Here is a 2,879-nt window from a genome sequence, read left to right as displayed (position 1 = left end):
GGTGCACCGCGGGGCGGGCCTTGTGGGACGCGCGCGCGGCCGGAAGGAGACCCGTCGAATGGCGACGTGACAGCGGAACGAAGAAAGAAAGAAAGAATGTAACGCCGATCGATGAGCCGCGTCAGTTAGAGGGTGCTTGGATCCAAGAGACTAAAACTAGTCTCTTTAAAAGGCTAAAGTTCCAAGCACTCCTGACTAAAGAGAGGCTAAAACTAGTCTTGAGGCTAAAAAAATTTAGTCAAGGGTACCCCTACTAAAATGTGCATTAATCCTCTCTCTCCTCATTTAATTCCTCATGCAAGTTCTGGATTGGAGGGTTTGAAGGATAATAAATGCTCATTAACTTGATTTTAGTCTATTTAGTCTTGGATCCAAGCATGGATGAGGCTAGCAAGTTTTAGTCCCATTACTTTTAGTCATGGGACTAAAAAGTATGGAGGACCCTCTTAGTTTGTCGCCTGCCCGCATCCCGCGTCGTGCGTAACTGAGCCTGGTGAGGGCGGTGCTGCCAGATCCGGATCGCCGTAACGTACTACCCTAGAGGAGGTGCGTCCTCAGCAGATTATATATTTTCAGTGGCCATAGGTGTCTACGAATGCCCAAGCAATTATTTCCGTCGCTCGCAAGTCCTGCTACGACCCCTCAAAGTTGCACCAACCACAGGAACAATCGATCGATCTACACGAGAGGACAAGCGTCGCCTGCACTTGCACAGTCGCAGTGCTGCATGGCTGATGATGGCAACGGCTGCTGGTACAATTACACACGGGCATTCCCGGTCAAGTTTAGGCGCAGGTGCACAAACCACTAATCACAGGCCCAGATCGCCAGCTGCTCCCACCCATGTCCATGTGCCCTCACCTGCATGCCACCGCCGACATTGATATCCACACAAAACGCAGCAGCAATTCACGTCGCCCACCGCCTAGTAGGGCCGCAGGCCCGGCTCCTCGGCCTTGGCCGCCGCGGTGGTCACCGCGACACCGACACCGACGGGCATCCTGGCCCTGTGCTCGGTGCGGCCGAGCTGTCCCGGGCCTCCGCGTCCCCCGCCGGCTGCCGCGGCCGCTGCCGCACTGCGCATCCGGCCCTTGCCCAGGTGGTGCTCGCAGAGGGAGTAGCCGACCAGCGTCGGCTGGCTGCAGCGCCATCCGCGGCCGTTCACGCGGCTGCACCGCGACCCCTCCATCAGCACCGCCGGGCCGCGCCGCTTCTTGGCCCCGCCAGCCGCACCGCCGCTGCCATTCTTCTCGTCCTTGACGGCCAACAACTCCGCCGGCGCCGCCACGCCATTCGTGGCCTGTCCTTCCACCTTCACCGCCCTCTCGCCGGCGCCCGTGCATGCTACGTCCAGCTTCCACTCCGCGTCGCCTCCATGGCCATTGCTGCTGCAGGTGCAGAAAAAAGCATCATCTTTCTACCCAAAAAAAACCCCGGATTAACAGCGCCGATCAAGACGCGACTGACGAAACGGGTAGTAGGTGGCAAGCCATGATTACAATGCGCACTAGAGGCCAAGGCCGGATCGCACAACAAAACAAGAGCCAAACGAACAGGCTGTGAGCCTGTGATCGAGATCAGCAAAGCAAACCAAACAAATCCACGACCAAGACGGCGACGAGAAGCAGCAGCGCCTATGTATGTATGCACGCAGTATGGAGTTATGGGGCGGGCGGACGGACGGACGGATGGGAGAAGCGAACATGCCCACCGGGCCGTCATGTCCGACAGGCAGGTGCAGTCTGCAGTGCGTGCACTAAAATAATAGTTGGATCCGGCCGTGCCATGCCTAGACTCATGGGTCAAGCTGGCATGGCCACTATCAAACAGTGGAAGAACACAGAGGGAAAAGATACTAACAGAAAGGAAAACAATCCGTTTCCCAGTCAAAATCCACAAAGCTGTCATCTTTCTCTCCCATGTAGGAGTATATGTCTGTCCGCGCTTGTTTAATCGAAGAATCCATACCTCCTGCGGGCATCACCAGCTCCCTGCTCCGCCGCCGCGCCCTGGCTCTCGACTGCATTGTCCTGAAACCCGGGCAGCAAAAGCAGCAGAAAACATTCAGATGTGACTAGACTACACGTCCAGATCTAGGCGCCCGCACCACGGGTGCAACTGCAAGATCGAACGAGCGTTCCCGCGAGCAAACCGAATCAAGAGCCACCGCGCACCTGCGGCAATGCCAGGCGCCTGGCGGCGGCGGGCTTGCGGCCGAGATCCGCATTGGCATGCAGATGCGGCGGCCTCGCCCGCCCCTCCACCTCCTCCTCCTCCTCGTTGCCGCGCTCCTCCGCGTTCCGCGGGGTCCGTTGCGCGGATGTGGACGGATCTGCGCGGTGCTGCTGCTGCTGGTGGTGGTGGTGCAGCAGCGAGGCGGTGTAGGGGGACGGCTGCTGCGGCCTCCTCCTGATCCTCATGGACGGGAGCGGAGGAGGAGGAGGAGACGGAGATGGGGAGGGCGGAGGAGGAGATTTGGGGAGGGTGCAAATTAAAGAAGGGTGGCTTTTGGTGCGTTGGCTGGCTTTTTATGCCTCATCATCATGCCCGCATTTATTTATTTAGGCCGGAGTAGTAAATATATACGGGATGGGAGTAGAATAGTGGTAGACGGTGCAGTTTTCGGCACTGCCTGCTGTCTGGCTTTGGCTCGGCATGCAGCACGTGCCGCAGGGGCGGCGGCGGCCGTCGGATAGGGAGATGGACGGGCTGGATGGGTTGTGGACCGATCTGGTTTCGATCGCGCCGTGGTGGATGGATCGGTGGCATGAGAGCTGGGGAAGGGTGAGGAGGGTGGTGGGTGGTGCAACTGGCTTTGCCAATTGCGTAGGTTGGATGGCGCATGTGGGTCTTTGGACCCGTCCGGAGGAGTTTCAGCT

General features: G+C 58.5%; 1 protein-coding gene across 2 annotated transcripts; it reads right to left on the bottom strand.

Annotated features, from left to right (window-relative positions):
- Positions 1-588: 588 nt before the first annotated feature.
- LOC123409355 (alanine and glycine-rich protein-like) lies at positions 589-2,526 on the bottom strand. Of its 2 annotated transcripts, none has more exons than XM_045102283.1 (3): positions 2,175-2,526; positions 1,969-2,030; positions 589-1,388 (listed from the first exon to the last, which is right to left on the bottom strand). In XM_045102283.1, the coding sequence occupies exons 1-3, from the start codon at positions 2,418-2,420 to the stop codon at positions 926-928; spliced, it is 771 nt and encodes a 256-aa protein (XP_044958218.1). In that variant the 5' UTR covers positions 2,421-2,526; the 3' UTR covers positions 589-925. The 2 variants fall into 2 exon arrangements, with proteins under 2 accessions (XP_044958218.1, XP_044958219.1); XM_045102284.1 differs by having other exon boundaries at positions 589-1,385.
- Between the last annotated feature and the right edge of the window lie 353 nt (positions 2,527-2,879).

Source organism: Hordeum vulgare, chromosome 7H (genome assembly GCF_904849725.1).
Source record: "Hordeum vulgare subsp. vulgare chromosome 7H, MorexV3_pseudomolecules_assembly, whole genome shotgun sequence".
Classification (NCBI taxonomy): Eukaryota; Viridiplantae; Streptophyta; class Magnoliopsida; order Poales; family Poaceae; genus Hordeum; species Hordeum vulgare.
This window is presented reverse-complemented; position numbering and strand designations above follow the sequence as displayed.